Genomic DNA, 20,966 nt, shown 5'->3' on the forward strand with positions numbered 1-20,966 from the left:
AAAGAAAAATCACTTTTTTGCAGTAACGCCCCCTCACAGAGGGAGGCAAAAGTCTTGAGGAACAAGTAAGGTAGGTTTTCATTTGTAAGAATTCATATTAAAAATAAACCTAACTCTAAATTTGAAATCGTCACTTCTGGTTTGAAAAATAACAGGTATCCTCATGCAGCTGTCATCAACACAGTGGCCATGCAAATGTTGTACACATACAATGCCTATCCAACCAAAAATAAATTATTTAAGAAAGTGTGGATGTTGGTAATGACAGCACTAGTACCAAACATGGTGCTGAGCTCAGGCTCTTTGTACTCTGAATACTAAGCCATAACCTCAGAGTAATTAATTTTCTCTAGAGATCTCTATCCCCTGCCATGGCTCAAACATAACCAGTGATCTCCGTGCTTTAGATTATTCATGTTATGTCAGCCTATTGTATAACATTGTAAAGACATTTTAACATGGCTAATGTCCTCCATTAGCCCCTTCTAATGAAATATAAGTTACATTGTTATGAGTTTGCTATGCCTACTATGGTGTACTACAAGATGAGTGATAGTTTCTGCACAAAGGGCATTTACCGACAAAGACCATGCACAGTTTTGCTTGCACGGTTAAAAAAAAAAGAAAAAGGATTGAGGAAGGAAGGAATATGCTGCTGGACAAGCACAGTATAGGATACACCTGCCCCAGCATCTATAGCTTGTCCTGTCTTATCAAAATCCTTAGTTTCAACATGTGATCCTGAAATTAATACTGTACATTAATAAGCCTAGCTTCAGCCTTTAATAAAAAGACTAGCTGGAGAACATTTTTATACCAGTGGCATGACAGCATCCTTCCAGAAGACAAAATAAGGGCATGTGTTTAGTTTATCATACTGTAACATAATTGTGTGCAGTGCAGGCAGCATCTTCTTCCCTTTTACTTGTAATTGGCAATGAAAGGTGCTGGCAAAGCACCTCCTTGAACAATCCCTTTAGTCCTCAGAAAGACTCTTCAGGGAAAGTGCTATACTCCCTCTTGCCTTCCATCAAATCATTTCAGTTTCGGGTTTGTTTTTTTTTTTGTTGTTGTTGTTTTTTGTGGGGTTTTTTTTGTGGGGTTGGATGCCATCTGATCCCCTAGTTCCTCCAGATAGTGTATCACGCAAGACTGTCTTCTTTCCATCTGGCTTTATCTCCACAAGGAATATGCTTCATATAGAGAACACCAGTCGTCTTTTTCCACCCACATGCCGAAGCAAAAAAATTGAGGTGAATCCATAGAAACTCCCAGTAGCTGTACAGTGAAATCACAAAGTTCGAGTCAAATATATTTTTCCCTTTTTTTCATCCACATCAAAGGCATGAATACAACAAGGCATTGTTAGTTGTAGTGGGCAAACTGAAGAGTCTGCTGATATAACACATCAGATTTTTAAGGCCTTTGTCTATGCAGAGTTACAATGATGCAGAAGCCAAATTGATTAGAAAGACAGGAGAGAAGAAAAAAATGATAGAAACTGAAAGAGAGAGAGAGAAGATACGTCTCAGTAATGTCTAAAAAGTCAATACTGTGTCTACAGATGGAGAAGTGCACGTTGCTTGCCCTTTGAAAGCTTCTCCGCAACTCTGTCATTAATACTGTCAAAGTTAAGAATACGTTTTAATGGAGTTCAGCGGCAGTTGAACACATTCATTCCCACAGCCCATAAGAAGAAATGCTAGGAGACTTTAGCCTAAAATATCCAAGTAGACTGGAGATGCCTTGGCCAAGTTCTGGAGGAGGGAATAGATATCTTTGATGTTGAGCCTCATGTGAGGCTCCCGTTGCCAACAGCCCAGCATCAAGTCATACACTTCCTTGGGGCATGTGCGAGGTCGCTGCAGGACTCGGCCCTGAGTGATGCACTCAATCACCTACGAGAAACCACAAGGAAAGGATCAGCTGTGCCAACTATGTGGGCGTCATCCACGGAAGAGTTAACTGCTAATTGCCACAGCAGCCTCACTGGTGGCAGTCACCCAGCCAGCTCTGCCAAGGGCTGTGTTTCTAGGTAGACACATGAGCAGCAGGATGCGATCTGGAGAAATCACTGTAATGTAAGTTGTCAAGGAACAATAACTTCACTGATGTTAAGTTCACCCATGTTGCCACTTCCACTCATGAGAGAATGATGGCCAGGAAGTAATCCCATACCTACTCTCTCTACCCATCTATCAATCTCACCTCAACTTAGAATCACAGAATCATAGAATCATAGAATGATTTGGGTTGGAAGGGACCTCAAAGATCATCTAGTTCCAACCCCCCTGCTGCGGGCAGGTACACCCTTCACTAGACCACATTGCCCAAAGCCTCATCCAAACTGGTCTTAAACACTTCCAGGGATGGGGACTCCACAACCTCTCTGGGCAACCTGTTCCAGTGCCTCACCACTCTAACAGTAAAGAATTTCTTTCTAACATCTAATCTAAATCGACCCTCCTTCAGTTAAACCCATTATCCCCTGTCTTGTCACTACACTCCCTGATAAACAGTCCCTCTCCAGCTTTCCTGTAAGCCCCCTTCAGGTACTGGTAAGCCGCAATTAGATCTCCCTGGAGCCGCCTTTTCTCCAGGCTGAACAACCCCAACTCTCTCAGCCTGCCCTCACAGAAGAGGTGCTCCATCCCTCTGATCAGCTTCGTGGCCCTCCTCTGGACTTACTCCAACAGCTCCATGTCTCTCCTGTACTGGGGCCCCCAGAGCTGGACACAGTACTCCAGGTGGGGTCTCACAAGAGCGGAGTAGAGGGGCAGGATCACCTCCCTCGACCTGCTGGTCACACTTCTTTTGATACAGCCCAGGACACGGTTGGCTTTCTGGGCTGCAAGCGCACACTGCCGGCTCATGTTGAGCTTCTCATCAATCAAGACCCCCAAGTCCTTCTCCTTGGGGCTGCTCCCAAGGCATTCCTCGCCCAGCCTATAGTCGTGTTTGGGATTGCGCCGACCCACATGCAGGACCTTGCACTTAGCCTTGTTGAACTTCATGCGGATCGCATGGGCCCACCTTAGAAGGTGCTAAGTTTTCACCCTGCTCACACAGAGCATCAGTGCCTCTCCCTCCCTCCTTAACCTTACGAGTATCCCTGCGGCTAATCTCTGGAAAGGGGTTACTTGTGACTGCCTGGAAATCAGGAGATCTCCAGATTACGTCAATCTATACAAGAATGGTTTTTGACAACCACTCTGCAGCAATGGCATGTATGACATGGAATTGATATCACCCAAAGCCTGTTCAGGAGATAGCTAAGCTCCTTTTCATTGTTTCATGGTCTTCCTCAATACCCAGATCAGACTCTATCCTATCCAAAGCAAAAAGCTAAATTCCAACTGGTACAGTTCTGCTTGGACAACTTCCATCCATCCTGGCTAGAAAAGGGTGAAAAGGAAGAAATTCACCTACAAAGTTCATGACAATACCATAAATGCCTGATATCAGGTTTGCCTTTACTAAATAAATTTGTTGCTGTCCTTTCTCCAGATAAGTTATAGCAACAGTTAACGTGCCAGCCTTCCCATTACAGTTTGAGAATGTATTACACACACCTCGTTGTTTGAGAGCTGATACCATGGCTGTTTGCCATAGGTAAAGATTTCCCATAATACAACCCCCAGGCTCCAGACATCGCTTTCTGTGGTGAACTTCCTGTACATGATACTCTCTGGAGGCATCCAACGAATGGGTAGCATGGTGTGACCCCCAACCTGAGAAAAAGAATTAAAGAGTCAGAGACAATTCCTCCAGACCCTCACAAGGAAGACTATCAAGAAGTTAAATAAGGAGAATCCATGGTTTCTTTTTTTCCTATCTTATACCATTCACTTTGAGGAACTTTTAAGAACTAAGGATTCATAATCCAAACTCCTTTCCCCCCAACAACAATGACTACCATGACAGGTTTCTCAACAGAATCTCCAGAGACACTGTTTCTGAAATGTAAACTCATCTGTAACATTTAGTTGGCTCACCCTAGCCAAGGAACAGGAAGTTCTATAAAATAATTGATTAATTTAGCCTACCAACCCACTTTAAATTAGGCCAGTTTTACTCTCCATTTTGATACTCAGGAAACTAGAAAAGATTTATGAAATTAAATCTGCACCCATGATTCTCCTAGAAACTGAGTGATATCAACTGAAATACATGAAGACACAATGGTCTGACTGCATGACACTTTCAGATCAGGATCTGGTTTAATATCCTAATTTTGAGTGAATTAAAGCAATGCTATTTTCTGTTGATAATTTCCAAAGTTAATGCATCAAATTATTTTGTTCCACATTAACTACCCAGTCCTACACAGCTTTAAAAAAAATTTCAGTCCTTTGGATATATTCCCTTGATAATAAACTTGTAAGACACGGACTCCCACCCCAAATCAACTCATGTTGAATGGGATCTGTCACTAAATTAATGCCTTTCTGAAAGTCTATTAGAATATTTTTCATTTTCTGCAGAATGCTATACTTCCTTAAAATTAGGTTTCCTAACCTCAACTTAAATTTTTAAAAAGTTCTTATTTCCAGTTTCTAAACAATTTATTGTTCCTGATATGTCCCATTCTAACAGGATCACACCAATAAAGAGATCCACTCAAGTACATTTACAATAGTGTAACTGCTGAGATACTGTGATATAGATATGTAGATATTCTGATTTCTTTTGCATCAAGACAGCCACAAATATTTTGAATTAAGTTTAAAAAAAAAGGGGGGAGAAGCTTTTTTTTAAGGACGTCTAACTTTTGGTTAACTCTCATTTTCCTGTCTGAAAATGTATTTAGTTATGAAACCACATTTGCACTTTCAAGATTTTGTCAATTCAAAGTATTATTTCTCCTTGTGGAACTTTACATTTGTTGTTATAAATAATGCCCTCCTTGTTCTCATGTTTAAACAGCAAGTGGAGGGAAAGCCCAACAGAAGTTCAGTCAGGGTTCACATTATTTCTAAATCATTTAGAACATCCATTTCCAGCTATTTGTCAGTAATTCAGTGTTGGCGCAGCATAGCACAGCTATGGCTGTGAGAGCTCAACCATATTCTGTGCATCACCACAAGTCAACACTTGCTACTGACTCCATAAAAACAGAAAGTCATGCTAAAAGTTTCACAAACTTGGTCTATTACTAGCTTTCCTTCTCCTCTCCCTACATGAGATGTCATGCAAGCGATGGAGGAGCATTTTTTGTCAGGATGCTGAATGAAAGGCAGGGGTCCCGAGTTCAGTTCCTGGCTACATTGCGGATTTGCTTCTGACTCAATGCAGGTTGCTGTGCACAGGCTTCAGAGAATGGGACCAATTCCTGCGGCTTTCTGCCTTACGTAAAAACATACACGTGAGCACTCCATGGACAGAGGATGGATACACATTTTTAAGTGCTTTGCGCAATTCAGCCTATTTGTCTCTGTGTTACAGTTTACCCCTCTGGCAGGCAGACTGGCTGTAAGGCTCTGTACATCAGTATTTTTAATCATCTTTGATTAAGAAGTCACTCAATGATGTGGAGAGTTTGAAGTAAGGCACACACAGACTGAGATGCAAATGAAGACTCAGTTTCCCACCGCAGTTTCATAACCTAAACTAACCCAGCAACCAGACATCTCCAAACCATCACTTTCACCCCCATCTCGAGAGGTGTTTTATTAGAAAGTCAGAAAAGTTAGTCCCTTTGAAACATGCTGCCACATACACCTGGACAAAGAGCAAGTGCCATTAAAAGATGGTTAGTGATGAGAAGCTTTTGATCTCATCAAATATTAAAATGGCTCTTAGATCTGCTCATCATACAGCTTCTGCTACTGGCTGTTTTCAGCAATTTATTTGCCTCATTCCTTAAAAATTAATGAAAGCTATAAACAATAAAATATATGTCTCTATTTTTTCATATTTGTCACATCTTACATCAAGAGACTTTGAGAAAGCAATTAAAAAAACCCTACTCTCAAAATCTACTTTTTCCCACAGTTCCTTGCTGCCCAACCACAGTGTATTTGTAGTAGGACTCTGTGCTGAGTTTCCAGAGTCATTCAGTAAAATGAATGACACACCTCTAAAGTGATAATGATAAACTGCTACCAAATGATGGCTCTGTGATGAACTGATCTGTAACATCACAGACCTAGCTGTCTCTCTTTGCAGTCATAGCAAAACTGACTCATCAGTATGGACACCAAGAATTCAATTTACAGATAAGCATGAGCCACAGGGCTCTTTGGTGTTCTTCCCGTATCATCTTGCCTGGAGCTGTGTCCATTTCTGTCCCTGAAGATAGAAGACTTCACTGGGCAGAGTACTTATCCAGGACTGAGAAGTCCTGAGGTGTCTCCATCTCTATCATTGCCAATAATCAATCATTTTAGGCAAAGTTACTTCCAATGCCTCAGCATTATCTTTGTGAAGATAATATTTAATGCCTTGCAAAGTATCAACAGACTTATAAGGGGTGCTTTTCTTGCCAGACAGGATTGCATTGAAGGCAAGGTACCTGTGCAACACTGAGCATCACCTGTACCAGGCTGAGCATCTACCTGTGGTCCAAGAGCACCTTCAATTCCAACTCAGATTTCAGTTCAGCCACATCAAAATTACAGTTCAGAGCCTGCCCAAAGGCACTTTTTCTAAATGTACATTTTCTTCTCTACTAATGATCAGTGGTTAGTGAGTCAACGCTCACTCAGCTCAGAACAACATTAAGGGCAGTGTTACGTATATACTTAAAATGAAGCACATGCTTCAGAGCTTTCTTGAACTGACGCCTGGGGCTTGACAGCACTGTTCGCAGAATGCCTGAAAAAAATTGCCAGTCAGTTGTGAGCTTCTTTTGACCTTTATTGGACTGTGGAGTCCAAGCACCCACAGTTGTGCCATAATAGCAGTGAAGTGGAGTGCCTTTTTGCTGTTGTTGCCAAACTCTCAGCAACGCTAAGAGGTGCTTTCCAAGAAGGACCAATGAAGAAAAACATGACTACACTGACCAGACCTTAAACGTGCTGAGTGCTTCAAAGGAATGCCTTCTGTGTATGCTTTAATAAGAAATGCAAGTATTACACAGCTCTCAGATATCATCAGTATTCTTGCAGTCCCTGCAACGCACACTGTAATTGCAGTACTGCTTGATACACATAATTTTAAAATGGTTGTGTGCTAAGCAGGTAAATAACACCTTTATATTCAGTCTAGCTAAGGTTATGACAGGTTTAAAAACATTACAGTTTTAACTTAATATGCTATCACTTTAAATCCATGCTTTAGCTGTAAAAATGACCGCTTTCTGGCTATAAATTAGGGTATACTTTCTTGATGTTTACCTGAAAGCAGCTGCATTATGATGGTTCATTTTTATTTAGAATTGCACTTCTCCAGATCCCTTCTGGGACTTAAGTACGGGCTTCCAAATGTCAGTTTATGAAAGCATACACTCACTAGCCAAGTTGTAGTCTAGTATTATGTTCAAAGTTGCTTTCACTGGCAATATTGGCCTAGAATCTAAACCAGAAAGCCTGGACAACTAACTTCTGCAATGTCTAAACTATCCACAGGGAGGAGGCTACTATGCTGGATCCGTGAACTACGATGCTTTCCAAAGAGCCACTTCCAAGGGGAAACCCCCACACTGTTCCACGTATGAAATGTTGCGCTTTACACAATACAATGTCATTCCACTTGTCACCACTTTCAGCACTCATCAGTTAAATGAATTTAGCACTTTGAAAGGTGCCAGATAAGCCAACCTTGAACATTGTTTTCATCTACTTGCAAACATCAGTCTTCAAGGATTGCTGTAGAAGCACCAAGTCTTAGCCTTAAAGCAGGGCATCTAATTCTAGAGTTTGCTAAAGTTTCTTCACTTTCTGGCTGTTCCATATCCTGCGTCACAGGCACTAGGAAATTGTGAGGCTTGTCTAATGCAGAAATTTCAGTTTTAAGAAGGAGCCTAGGCCTGTAGTACGAAATTCTGTGGAATGTGATTTTTGTTGTCCAAGGGTCTGCATCCATCCATCCATCCATCCATCCATCCATCCATCCAATGTAAACCCAGTTTTCTTGCACATTAATATTACTGCTACAGAGAAGAGCCCTCAGCTGATTGTCGTCAAGCTAAAGGCAGGCAATGACTGCAATTTCCCTATGCCAATTAAAAATGCATCTGTTGATACCCTGTCCTGCTCACTGTGTCAACTTCTACTGCCCAACTGCCACGGGAACCCAAAGCCCTGTTACCTGATGTTCGTGAGCAAATGGCTATGCTGTCTTACAAAGAATGAGCAAATGAAGCCTTGTGCTCCTGCTGGGAACAGGAGGCTGTGGGTAGAGCCAGGGGAAGCCAGCCTACAGAGATACGGAAGAAATAGGCTGCATGCGGGGCTGCACAGATGAGGCACAAGCCACAGGCTGGGAAAGACACAAGAAATAATGCTGCTAAGATGACCACTCAAAAATTTCACACCAGGTCTACACCTTACTCATTTGTACCATAAAGAGGGAGGGCTGAATGGATTGGCCATACTTTTGCAATGCATGCCAGCTGCAACCTGGTCTTACCATAGCAGCACTGGGGGCTGTGGTGCTGCAGGTATGACAGAGGGCTTTGGCGCTCCAGAGCCATGCCTAGGGTGCTCCATGGGCTAACCAAAGGACAGGACAGGGACTAGCTGGAACAGAGAGTAATTTCTTTTCCCGCTAAATGCTGGTTGCCATATTTGGAAAGGCTCCGGCACTGCTGGAGAGGATGTCAAATCCAACCCCCAGCTTTTGCAGGCATTGTATTACATAACCCTTTCCCCACTTTTTTAAACTTCTGGCTTTAAGTAGTTGATTACTCTGAATTCATGCAGTAAAAAGCACAGCAACCAATTGCACAGCCTTGGAAAACAGACTTCCTCATTTACGTTCAGCGTTCCCCAGTTCCCACGATTCCCACAGAGTGACATTGCAGTAATGCGTCACAGTGCTTTGTATATTCTCTAAAGACTAGTGATGCTTTTTCTGCCAACAGGATAAAAGTAATCTTTTTACTTTGTGAGGCCAATGAACCTGAATGACTAACCCATGGGCTTCAGCCCTGATCCTGCCGAATGCCCTGTCTGGCTTGACTGCTGCATCTCTTCAGAGCCCTGCCGATCTCAGACCTTTTGCAGTTCAGGGTGGTAGTCTTGAAAACAGCAACACAGTTCAGCATATGATTAAATTAAATGTCATGTGACAAGTATATACTCTGTCTCTTTAACGCAACTGGATCTTAGTTTGTCAAACTGGAACCAAGCTATACTTTTTGATTTATTTGTTCACTCCCTCCTAAAAAACCATTATATATACTTGAGGAACCACAACATTTCAGGATAGTTTTTGCTATTTATGTTTTGATCTTCTGACTTGTTTCCCCATTGCAGGATGATATAACTGCAAAGAAATGTTCTCTGCAAAAATTATCATGTCTTATTGCTAAAACTGAAAACCTCTCCTCTCTTGGTGAACATCTGCTCTTTCCCCCTCATAAAATGCTGGCAAATGTTTCTCTCAGCACAAGAAAAAAATCAATAATTGTTATTTTCATTTCTTCTATGCCCTGGCCTTGCAGACAAAGTCAATGTCTCTTCTTAAAATATCATCAGTCCTGCTATGTCCACTTGCAGAAAAGCAATGTTATTTTCACAGTCATAACAAGCCATACCACTCCAGCACATTAGGTTACTGAATTATGAAATAAAACAGATTATTAGCCAATAGCTAAAGACGTGGCCTTTCATTTTCACTTTTAGCCCTGCTTTAGTTCATTTATATTCAAAAGGGGCTTATATCTGAAGTTCTTAATTCTACCAGTGGTCTGGTCAGAGAACTGAACAATGTCTAGAACAACATTTTTTTACACTGTAAATTCTCTCTTCAGCTGTGCAACATCAGTTCAAAATTGTGTGTCAACTTTGTGTGGCTGGAGATAAAATTCTTCTCATCAGTCTCTACGAAACCATGAGCAGTATGGAGAAGATGAGGAAAGACCCATTACTCACGGCATCTCATAATGCAAGAACCAGAAATGAAATTTGTAAATGGCAGGTTCATAACAAACTAAAAAGAAGCACCCTGTCACATAACATACAGTTGCTTGTGGAACTCATTGCCGCAAGATACCGCCAACCACCAAGGCATGCCTGGGATCAAAAAGTGATTAAACACACCCATGGAGGATAAAATCTGACAAGGCCTATCAAACACAAAGATACCATCTCTGGCCCAGGAAGTGCCTGAGCTACAGAGTGCTGGAGGATACGAGAGTACATGAGGGAAATATTAATATAAGCTTAACCTGTTTTCATACTATTCCGCAGGCACTGGTTACTCACAGTGACAGGATCCTGGACTAGAGGGGGCCTTTGGAGAAGCGATTTCTATGTTCCCATGTTGACGAGCCACACATTGCAACATGCAGTTCTTATCAAACTTCTCAGCAATGCTTATGGAGGGCTAGAAACAATTCTGCCGAAAGGGTGGAATGAAGGAGAGATACCACATGGAATTAAAATATGTGAATGACCTACCGTATCTTACAATTTGGCATCTTCCAAAGACCTTTTCAAATGCTAAGCTGAAAGGATATAGAAACTGTATCTATTACTGTATTTCATAAAACACAATATCATATTGTGTCAGCCAAATATACAGGATAATTAATAAACTGTAGTAGTTACTGCATTACAGAGCACCTACTCTTCCAAGAAAGGAAGATGAGGTGCCCTGGAGGTAAGATCAGATGAGTGTTATGAAGAAGATGACATGATTCGCATCTCTGATTGGAAGAAATGTCCCCTATCAGAGGGACAAAAGGCAAGTTAACTGAGTAGAAATTTGCAGCACTGACAAGTAACAGATTACAGCTTTTTGGCATCCCAGGATGAAGTGTGTATGAATGAAATTAAGAAGTCTATTCCTTTAAAGTATCATTTTTTTTACTTTAAAATGAGAAGAAATTGTACTGTTAAATGATAAGTGATAATCTAAGTGAAAAGAAAGGGAGGTGTACTGTGGTAAATTGAAAAGACAACTTGAACAGTGTATTTCAATTAATTCAGTGCACATCTAGATTTGTTTCTGAAGATGGGATTTCAGGACGCTGATGAAAGAGCAGGGAGATGGGATTACTATAAACCAGAGAAGACCTGGCACATTGAACCACATGGCCTCTCCTTTCTAAACCACCTTGTATTCTCCTAATCTGCCATAGCATACAGTTACTGATCACTCCAGTGGCACAACGTGCAACTCAGAATACTGAGCTCATGTGAAGTCTTGTGTTTTCCTTTCCAAAAGTTGTTGCTATATCACTTGTAACCTACCACTGTTCCCACACCTGAGTGTCTGCTGGTTGTACCAGTGGATGAAGAGACGTTATCAGGTACCAGCAGACAAGCAGCTGGAACAACTCATGTTAAAATCCTCACAGGCTCTGGGATGATCATCTAATGTGTCCAAGCCAACAGCAAAACAATTTTGCAATGCAATATTAACAAACTACAGCTACTGCCTTCCTGAATTTCAAAATAAACAGTTTACAAAATATCAAATTCCACTTTTATATTCATCCCAAGTAGTCTGGGCTACCAGGGCCTAGGCAGTTTTAAAAATAACCTTTAATATGCATTGGAAAACTGGCTTCTATAAGTCTGTACCATAGTTCAAATCCCAATTTCTGTTTGCTTTTTTAAAAAGGGGTTTGAGGTGTAATGTGATGAGATGTTAGCTGAACCGCACAGTCAATATCAGCAAGTAGCAGTTACTCGAGGGCAGACTCTGAAAGCCAAGTATCATACCACATAAGCCAGTTTGGGTTCACTAGGAAATCTCTACTCTTGATGTCAAGTCTGAGAGCTGTTTCTCCATACTTGTTTTACTGAAAACCATTTTTTTTTCCAAATTTACTGTAGGTTAACAGAGCGTGTCTGGTTCTATAGGTCATGTCAAATTACATCACAGGAGAAGAGCGGAGCAACACAGCTTGGTTTGTAGCTTTACTTCTCTCTTGTGAGCCATGAGAGTGTTTCTATAATGTACATTGCATGGGAGCACCACAATTTTTAGTTGAAATGTCTCAGATGTTCCAGTTCTTTGAATTTTGTTAGTCTCTTCCCCTTTCCCTGGGTGGTTAATTTATCCAATGGCTTACAAATAGCAAGATTAACAAACTGCCATACATACGTGAGGCAACAAAATGAGTAGAGTCTTTAGTTTCACAAATCCTAAGAATATGGGCAAATCTACTGAGTTCCTGCATCTTTCCCACAAGTGAAAGAGGTTGCTTTGAACCATCAGTGCAAAAGGGAAATAAGTCAACCATTTTACGTCAGCTCTTTTGGCTTGTTCACAGACTACCTGTATGATGCTGGGCAAGTTACATCAGATCAAATCTGTCAACTACTGACTGCCTGAAGAGAGTTCAGAGATGTACTCTCTCTAGCCAGAAGCATCAACAAGGCAGAGCAAGGTTTCATGAATTCAAAGGACCACCAATAATCTTACTATTTCAGAGAATTAGCAATTGCTCTTTTCTGTGAAGACTTATCTCTACTTACCTAAAGAGCAAAGGAGAAGTTTAATCACAATCCTTATCTGTCTTCAGTGCTCACACTGGGAATGTCTACACTGATAGCATAAACAGGCTAGTCTAAATCTATGCACATAGACAGTCACATTGGCAGGGACCTCGAAGAGCCTAAATTACACTGGTCCTCAGCCAGATGCTAATAAACAAGGTGATGGCGAGGTCCTTGTGCTCATTTTTCTTCTCTTCTGCAGTTTTAATGATGTTTTCTGCTTCTCACTTTCTCTGGGCCATAATTTGTTTACATAAACTGGAAACACAAGATAAGTTTCACTAAAATAGAAAAAATTCTAAAATTCTCTGTTGTTTTCCTTCCATGAATTCTAGTTTTTGTCTCCTCACTTGTACCATGACATCATTCTGCGAGTTGAAACTGGCATTTCCTCTGAAATGAGGCATCCATCAAACAACATGCAATATGGTCACTAAAAAATCAGTAACTGCTATTACAAAAACAAAACAACAAAAAAAATTACTCATTCCTATGGAGCTTGCAAAATTCTAAATTGTTCTTATCAAATTCATATGTTGAATTATTCCTCAAGCCATGCTTAAAATATTGTTCTTGGACACAAGAGCCAAAGTGTAGCCCAAGCAGTGATGAAATCATTTTACAGCTCTTGGCTGAATTTCTACACTGGAGTAAAGGGAGAATTTACACCAGCCGAGGGCTTGGAACTACAAATTTGGGGTTTGGTTTTGTATTTGGGTTTGAGTTTTTTTCTTAATTCTTTTCAGTGCCTGTCTCTACCCACAGCACTGTCATTTTCCATTTGGGAAACATTATACTGCATTGTGTATACAATGGCTCTTGGAATTCACATGACTGAATTTGTTTAACACCAACACTGAGCTGTAAATTCTGCCTGTGATACTGAAGCATCTTTCCTTCTGCCTCTAAAATGAGGCCAGACAATCTCCTGATGTGCAAGCATTCACAGAAGGTGTCAGTCTACTAAGAAATGCCCCCTAAAATTTCCCTGGATGGGCCCATTCCCTGATGGCATATCATCAGGTTGGAGGTTTGGCTTTCCGACATAAAGCCTGTTGAACTTGCTCATTACCAGGTGATCCTGGGGAATAGAGGAAGATCACAGTGATCATCGAAAGGATTTAGGTCTCTGCACCAGCATTGCTGCATGTCAGGTAAGGGCTCTCTGAAGATTTAACACATATGGATTTCCACACTACGTGATGGATTGTGCAACGTACTCCTCACACCCTTCACCAAATGCTAGTTGTGTATGGACAAAAGAGAAGAGGTGGGTGGGAAAGAAACCCACAACTACACCTACTCTCTCTGCTTTTCCCTCATGCATTTTGCAGTGCCCCAAGGGAGCATTCTGGAAAACTTTCTACCTCCTTCCAGGATGAAGCTTCTCGTTACTGTAACTATGCAGCACTGAGGTGGTTCCTTCCTCATGCGTGCTCACCTTCCTCTCTGGATGAATAAGAATCCTATTAAACATTTAGTCCTCTGGTTGCTGCACTACTGTAATACTATAATTAATCCAAAATCAACGCATAAATGTGATTTTAGTTTCACTGCTCAAATAAAAGTGGGATCTGAAGTAAAACTGAGAGGTCAAAGGTTGGAAGCCCCATTTTTTTAAAACAACAAGCTGCAATTTTACACCAAAGTAGTTAGGACAGTAATTTCATTTTTTGAGATCTCTGGTTTTAAAAGTGCAGGTCACTTGTACGACCTTCAATATAGATATTACATGCGGCATTCCCAGCCTCCAGAGTTGCCTAGATTCAAGGAGATCAGGGAGACATTCATAATAATCCAAGTGGGAAATGAATGTCTCATATTGTAAAAACAACATATTTCAATTTGTTTGGGTTTTTCTGAGATTGTCTACAGTTCAGGAATACTTTGGTCTAGGACTCCGAAATCAACCTCTGTGAAAATCTGGTACTAAACCAAGTAATTTTTAAATTAGGCTGGCACTAGTTTTTTGACATATGCTTGTATAATGCCTAGGTCAATGAAGTCCTGACCTACATGAGGTTCCTACACACCCTTGCAATACGTGTCATACATAATAATAATGACATCTTTTTTTAGCCACTCAAATGGGCTCACCATAGCAGCTGCATTTTAACTTGGTTATATGATAGTGGATTACTATAGCCCTAATACTGTTTGTGAGTCTTTGTACTTCAGAATATTTTTCATCTGCTTCAGATGAAAACTTTTGAAATACTGTTCTATAAAGCCTGCATTTCCTTTTAAAGTCATGCTACTTTATAATACTCTGTGGACATGTTTAGGATGATCCACACACAGAGTATGATGTTCTTATTAAAATGTTAAGTGCTTCAGGCCTTACTGTATAGTTTTCTTTGTTTTCTTGCCAGGCAAATCTATTATTCTTTCTGTGTATTAGGCTGTCACCCTCACCTAACCCTGCATCCTGGCCTCTGTGGTTATTTCCTTTGAAAATGCCCCTGGATCTTGCATCCATCAGGATATTTTCATTTTATGGTTCACCATGGCCTACAGGAAGGGCGTGGTTCTGGGGTTCCCATTAGCCTTGACCCCATACTTAGGCTGCAGCCCCATTTTATTTTCCTTCCTTCTCTGCCAGATAGGAGTTCCTCGTCAAGACACTTCAGTCATTGAGCTAGCTAAAAGGCTTTTGTTAACAAAAAGCAGATGCACCACCAAGTCCTCTCCTGAAAGGATCTTCCTCCTAACACAATGATTTGAGTTTGGAAACCCACTGTACAAGATCTATTCTGTATGAATGCTCCAGCCTTCAAGGACATCCGAAATGAGTGTTATACAAATCTCATGTTCATTTTATCACATGACTTATCACTGACTAACTAACACTGACAAAGGAGGGTGACCTTCTAGCATGGCAATTCCGTGTGAATACCGACATTTTAAATTAATTTCCTCGAATACAGAGTTCGAATTTGGTCTGCTTTAATTTGCTTTTCCATTCTTTTGAACACTTTGCATAGTTATCCCTTAATGAGTGACTGGGTGCTCTGCTGCTCAGAACCATTAACTAGGTAGTGGAAGAACAGGATTAATGTTCATGAATGTCATGAAGACTCCATCACAATATGCATGCCACTTAATTTTGACACGTTACTTACATCTAGTTACATAGGATAGTATTTATAGCATGATAGTAAATGCACTGCAGTGTATTTGGTAAGGGTACTTAAGTCTTACTGAGATCTCACTGTTATGGTCAATACGACACCTTTGCTGGGAACTAAGAGGTGGCTCCAGCTTTCTGTGAGAATTGTTGAGCTAGGGAAATAGCCAACTGGGAGCTTAACCATTTGAAACCCCCAAATAATGGTACATGTACTTTCTTTGCCCATTTCAAAGAGATAGCAATGAGTATTATATGTGAGCCAATATAGACCATGCTTCTATCAGGCAGGAATTCAGTCTGACACTTCCTGAACAAAATTCAATCCAACTTCTTACTGTTTGACAGACAGCTTCCCAGCATCCATGTCCTCCTGTGACAGGCCTGACACAGTAACGGCAGAAGGAAGTTACTGTCTTCCAAGGCTGTCTTGGCTCTAGAAAAAGCAGGGGAGAACTTTCCCTGTTAAATGAACCTAATACGTGTTACTCCCCCTGATGGGCACTTTTACTCAAATAAGGGCCTATTTATGCTCAGCCAGGGCACTTAAATGAAGAAGCATCTACTAAATGAAGCCAACAACTCAACAGCCTAGTCCTGGGGAATGGGGAAAGGAAGCAAGATGAATACCAACAGAAAAGAGGGTGTGGGGATGGGAGGAACACAGAGGGTGAAGAGGAGCTGGGAAAAGCAAAAAGGTCACAACCATAGACCAGGGCATGCAGGAACAGATGACCAGTCAGCCTTCTATTGCAAAGCGTCTCCAACAAGCAAACACAGAAGCAGTCATCAGTGAGCACTGATGTCCCCTTATGGATGGGCTGAAGCTTGGGAAGACCCTTTCAGCCCTCATCTTGCATATGCCTTCCAATTATCTCAGTAAATACCCAATAACATTAACAGCCTGCTGCATAAGGTGAACTATGGTCAAAATACTGCCAAGTTATGAGAAGCCTCAACCATTTTCTGCTTCAGCAAAAGGAATGCAATATTCAGAATGAACAGTGCTGATAATAACACAATATTCAGAACTAGTATAATAAATACAATTGCACGTCTCCAGCATGTAGGACAAAAACTGCAGTGTCCTTCCTCATTTGTTTTTCCTCCACAAGACAGGATTAGGGAATAAAAGAGAGTAAGGCAGAACCAGTACCTTCTCTAAGAGAACACAGAGACAGCTTTCCACTACCCTGCAGGACCCCACAGGCCCTTACTGGCAGGAGACAAGGCAACTTCCATTGGCTCCTGGGGGATTTCACAGGTTGTGCATGGCTGTCAGAAAGCATCTGATGAAATTGTGCTTTTCAGCTGTCACCACCAGAAATAGGGCTTTTCCCTGAGTCAGGGAGCACAGCCTCTCGGAGCAAGCCTCTGGGCTCTCCCTAGGTGAAGCTTAGGCAGAGGTTTGGGGAAAGAACCACAACATGCAGACTGATCCCAAATTTCTAGGGGTCTTGGGATTATGTCTGCCACCACAGGAAGTCATTCCCTCCAAAACAGTTTAGAGCGTGCATTTAGAGGATAAGTACAGTTTTTGGTTATTCTGCATTTGCACTAGGAATTTCTTCTGCAATGTCTAACATCGGGCCAATGGTCCTTTATCATTACTACCAACGTCCTTGTTCTCTGAGAAGTCTAAGTTGAAATACACAACTGGCAAGTTCAGCACCTGTAAATATCTTTATTTTTTCTGTCCAAGACTTACATTCTGTGATTAAGCTTTAGCACTAAGGCTGAAATTAATCTCTGTGGGGCCATGCCAAGACTATGCCATGCAAGTCACTCACGATGCTCTCAGCTGGAGGGCAAGAGAAGAACTACTATACAGTTTCTGCTGATTATTAGCACTGGGATGGATGCCAATCACTACAATGTATCTGCCACAAATTCATCTCCACAATAATTAATTTTAACATGATATAATCATGGAAAAATCATCTTATCATTAATATTGTCAAGACTGTTAATGTTTAAAGATATTTAAAATTTAGTATTTGCTGTTAATAATATGAAATACTATCATTGTTAATAATAATTATGAGAATAATAGGTATTACGTATGCAAAGAAAGAGAAAAAATGCACTAACTTAAATGAAAGATAGAGCTACATCTGTAAGCATGAGGTGGGATGCAGGTTCTAGAATTCAATTTTTTTCTACTATTCTAAGGAAATGGATAATATTTTTATACTGTGCAACAGTATCCAGCAGAAGTCCATGTGGAACTGAGCCCTAGACTTTTTTGTTCTGTATTGCCAATACAAAGAAGAGAGAAGAATTATCTCTGTAAAGTAAGAAATGGTTGTATATGGACTGATTGATAGAAGAATCACAATAAATTTTTACTATCACGTTAATACACTGTGATTCAGAAGTATCAGAAGCAGTGGAGTGTGAAGATGGGATAAAGAGAGTACGATTCAACAAGGCAGTAGCAAAGTTCACCTTTTACTTCTCCTGACCTGAGAACATCTCCCCTTAAGCTTCTTTTTCCCAAGAAATCTAAACTGATTTACATGAACTTCTTACGCTACTTACAGTCACCTTATTAGTCTATTGAACTAGTCTGCTCTTTGTGAGAATCATTGATGTTTTGAAAAGCCTTTGATTCTGTATCAGGCAAAAGTACTGAACATTTTCACAAAATGAAGTATTTCGAACAGTTTTGAGCAAGAAATTTTGAAATGAAAAATGTTGGTGTTTTCCAGTAAAACAGCCAGATGCTCCCAAAAGATTTCAGTTTGAGCGGAAGTTTAAAACAAAATGTACTTAGATAATTAAAAATAAAATGTGACTGATACTCACTTTAGGTCACATGTTCTACAGCATGATTTTTGACATTGTGCATCCTCTAAATTGGTTCTGAAGTGAAGCAAAGACCTACAGAGGTCTGTTAATAAAATCTCAGCTGTTACGGCTGCTGGAGCACCAGGAGGCGGAAGGGAATGTTATGCTTTGGGAGGGCAACTTCGGGCAGACAGTGGCCCCTCCTTGAGCATGAGGGAGCCCAATATCCAGGGAATTCCCAGGGTATCTCAGGCCCCAGGCAATTTGGCACGGTGAGAGGCTGGCAGCAGCATGAGTTGCAGCTCAATGCAATACCACTAGTCTCTAAATTATTTCCATTACCACTTCCAGGAGGAATTCCTAGAGGAATTCCTCCCCTGCTCAAATCTGAAATCTGCTCTATGTACAACTCAGATACTCAAGATCTGCACTGAAGGAAGGCACATTTTAGAGAGATTCACAGGAAAAACCAAACAAAGCAAGCTTCAGACAAGATCAATAAACCATGTCTTAAAACAACTGGATTCCAGATAAAGCACTAAAATATAGTATAGGGAAAAACATATATTGGAAAGGGAATAGATTATCTTATGGCCTAAAAAAACCCAAGCAACAACAAAATGATTATTTAATAGGCAAATCCTTCTGAAATTTCTCTAGGCAGATTCCTTCCATAAAAGTGAAATGATGACAGAAAGTGATCAGCAGTTGTTAAAAAGAAAATCAAAATCTGAAATAGCACTAGTCAATGTGCTATTAAGATACTTAGAATGCTTTCCTTTTAGACATTAAATATTTTAGCATGTCTGTATCACAACAGAGTTAATCCCTCTAACAATCTCCGACTGTCACATTCCATTGTTTATTCAGAAACATCGCAAAACATTTATAGCTCCTGTACAAATGCATAAAATACATGCAGCTCTGAAATATTGTCAACCCAGGACAAAATATTGCAACCATTTAACAGAACAGAGAAAGCTAAAAAAAACTCAAACAGACTAGGCCAAGAAATGAAGAAAAAGACCACAGCCACCATAACCTGGATGCTTTATAGGACGGGGCAGCATGTTGCTCGGCATCACAACTGGAATCTAGCAGACCCTGTTGTCTGTTCCCATGAAAATTAACCCTGGTCTCCAAGCTGCAGCTTTTCTAAAAAAGTCTAAAAGTCACGTCCTGCCATGCGCTACAAGCTAAGTGGCAGCAGAGAAAATATTCTATCTTCATATGAGTTAAGCTCCCCTTCTCCTTCCTCTCTCTGCAATTCTCCAGCTGAATGTCACCATGATATCTGACTGGTTATCAAATGCACAAATTTCAGAATGCTCCTGCCTGCTGCAGCCAAATGCCTGTGACTTTATCTTCCCCTGGTCCGCCATGCAGCCAGGGCACCCCTATGGCCACCCGCCTTCGCGAGCACTGCCTGCCACAGCAGCCCTGGCCCTGCATACTAATTGGCACAATTAATGACTTTCTCTTGCTCTTCCTCCTGTCTCCTCCTGAGCGGCTGTCTGGGAGCAGAGGATCCCGCTGCCATGGAAACCAATGTACCAACCTTTGGAGGAGATTCCGGTGGTGAAGCTCAAAAAAGTGGATGCTTGAGGGGGTGTAAAGGTGGAGGACTGAGAAGGGGTACTGCTGACCTTGGCGAGAGTGGGTCTGGGTTGTTCTGCCAAGGCATTGCACAAGCTGAGTGTATACTGGGCATAAGAAAGCAGACGTTCAGGGGAAAAACAGATTAACTCTCTATTACCCACATTTTTCTTTAAAATGTTTCAAATGCTTCTTAACCCCCTCCTTCCCATCCACTTACAGTCTGGACCAGATACCGCTAATGCATGCACAGGCCATGTAATTCAAAGGGGTTTTGACAATCCCAAATGTGACTCACAAATCCGAGGAGCTGTTTGTAGCCAGAAAAAGTGCTGATCATGGCAAGCAGAAGGTTCAAGGGGGCCTCAGGCCCTCCACAGCACAAGTTGGCAGAGGACGAACACCTGCCAAGGCAATAAGGCTCTGATCCCATGCCCAGCCTTTCAGTCCTGCCTCCCTTTCCCAGGCTAGCCGCAGGACTGCAGTCGCATGGAAACACAGCCTTTGTGGGACTGTCTGTGTGTGCCGGTGCCTTTTCTGGGCAGGCACCTCATTCAACTCCAGCTCAGTCTCCAAAAACATTCTGGACCCCATTCCAGGCCATGTGGCAGGGGAACTGCACTGTTGTCCTCGGTTCTGCCTCCTGAGGATTTCTGGGCATATAATGGGGGTAAGATGAGTGTACACTTAAATCTGACTTAGTACCCAAATTTCAGCCTTTGAAGGACACCATCACTCACAGTCAGTCTCCTTGTAAGCTTTCAGGCCAGCAATGGACAATGTCCTTGGGTGTCTTTTTCCTAAGCAAAGTTCCCCATGATATAATTTATTGATGCAGG

The 20,966-nt window shown here is 41.3% G+C and overlaps 1 protein-coding gene across 2 annotated transcripts in view; it reads right to left on the bottom strand.

Moving 5' to 3' along the window:
- Positions 1 to 1,088: 1,088 nt before the first annotated feature.
- NTRK2 (neurotrophic receptor tyrosine kinase 2) overlaps positions 1,089 to 20,966 on the bottom strand; it is a 206,027-nt gene continuing 186,149 nt past the window's right edge. For both annotated transcript variants that reach the window (XM_075739975.1, XM_075739976.1), the window contains 2 exons: positions 3,573 to 3,731; positions 1,089 to 1,898 (listed from right to left, as the gene is read on the bottom strand). In XM_075739975.1, coding sequence (XP_075596090.1) covers positions 1,713 to 1,898; positions 3,573 to 3,731 — 345 coding nt within the window. In that variant the 3' untranslated portion in view covers positions 1,089 to 1,712. The remainder of the gene's footprint in view (positions 1,899 to 3,572; positions 3,732 to 20,966) is intronic.

The sequence above is a fragment of the Balearica regulorum genome, chromosome Z (genome assembly GCF_011004875.1).
Source record: "Balearica regulorum gibbericeps isolate bBalReg1 chromosome Z, bBalReg1.pri, whole genome shotgun sequence".
Lineage (NCBI taxonomy): Eukaryota > Metazoa > Chordata > Aves > Gruiformes > Gruidae > Balearica > Balearica regulorum.